Raw genomic sequence first — 1,033 nt, 5'->3', positions numbered from 1 at the left:
TCTGCTTGCATAAAGATTTACAGCCTTCGAAACCCAATAGGGGTCTCTATGAGTCAGAATCGACTCAATGGCAGTGAGTTGGCTTGGTTTTTTATTACCTTGCACTTGCATTAAGTCAGGTGCTGAGGATACATGGTAAATTAAGCATAGTCCTGATATGGTAAAAGTTTTTGAATCTAAACCCACTTTCCAGTTAGAATTGTGCCTAATGAAAAGGGTAAAATTATAGGCTACTTAATATAAACAAAGGGCAGGAAATAGGTAGGTTACCCAGATGACAACCATGTTCAGGCCTTGAGAACTAAGTGACTGAACTCACAGACCTCCACAACTAGAAAATTCACTGTGAGAGGAAGGGAGGATAGTGAACATTTTCTTTTTATGAGACAGAAATGTCTGGGGTGTTACACCCAGTCAGCCTGATTTTAAGGCCTGGAAATCAGTAAGGTTAAGTTGGGTGGTACAGCTGCCCTGTGGATCTTCCCTGGTCACAGCAAACTACTTACCTTGCACAATGTTCCTGAGCCCACAGGAGAAGAGCCTTCTTTGCAGACATCTGCCATCTTGCTTGGGCTTTGGAACATTTCTTAGCTGGAGGACTTGAGGTGGGAGATGAGTCACCCTCGCTCATACAACCCAGGGGGGGTGGACTGTAATTGCAAGAAAGAGTCTGGGCAAGTTCCTCAATCTAAAAAAGAGATACAAATAGTGCACATATACAGAATTATACATTAGCAGGATTGAGCAAAACACTGTAGCCAATGCAACACTAAAAAGTATTATATCACAGTGGTAGTTTACTCATGGATCAAATCCTTGAATAGCAGCATTTCTCATCTGGCACTGCATTTTGGTTTTCCTTTAGCCTAGACATGGGTCATTTCATGCCCTCACCTAGGCAGGGCATTCCATGTTGAGGGCAAGCATTTATTCATCCCACTAAAGTGCTTGTAGAGCATTTCACTCAGTGCTCGACACATGTCAAACTAAATGAAACTGAATTAAATTGAGTTCCTAGGCTACATTATCTTCA

At 42.0% G+C, this 1,033-nt stretch overlaps 1 protein-coding gene across 1 annotated transcript in view; it reads right to left on the bottom strand.

Moving 5' to 3' along the window:
- SYNE2 (spectrin repeat containing nuclear envelope protein 2) overlaps nt 1-1,033 on the bottom strand; it is a 285,164-nt gene that overhangs the window by 277,289 nt on the left and 6,842 nt on the right. Inside the window, exons 5-6 of the mRNA XM_042781144.1 lie at nt 507-688; nt 433-466 (exon numbers count right to left, since the gene is read on the bottom strand). Of these exons, the coding sequence (XP_042637078.1) occupies nt 433-466; nt 507-688 (216 nt within the window). The remainder of the gene's footprint in view (nt 1-432; nt 467-506; nt 689-1,033) is intronic.

This window comes from Orycteropus afer, unplaced genomic scaffold (assembly GCF_000298275.1).
Source record: "Orycteropus afer afer isolate SDZICR_OR568_19922 unplaced genomic scaffold, OryAfe1.0 scaffold00088, whole genome shotgun sequence".
Classification (NCBI taxonomy): Eukaryota; Metazoa; Chordata; class Mammalia; order Tubulidentata; family Orycteropodidae; genus Orycteropus; species Orycteropus afer.
Note: the sequence above shows the minus strand (reverse complement) of the source record. Positions and strands in the feature narration are given on the sequence as shown.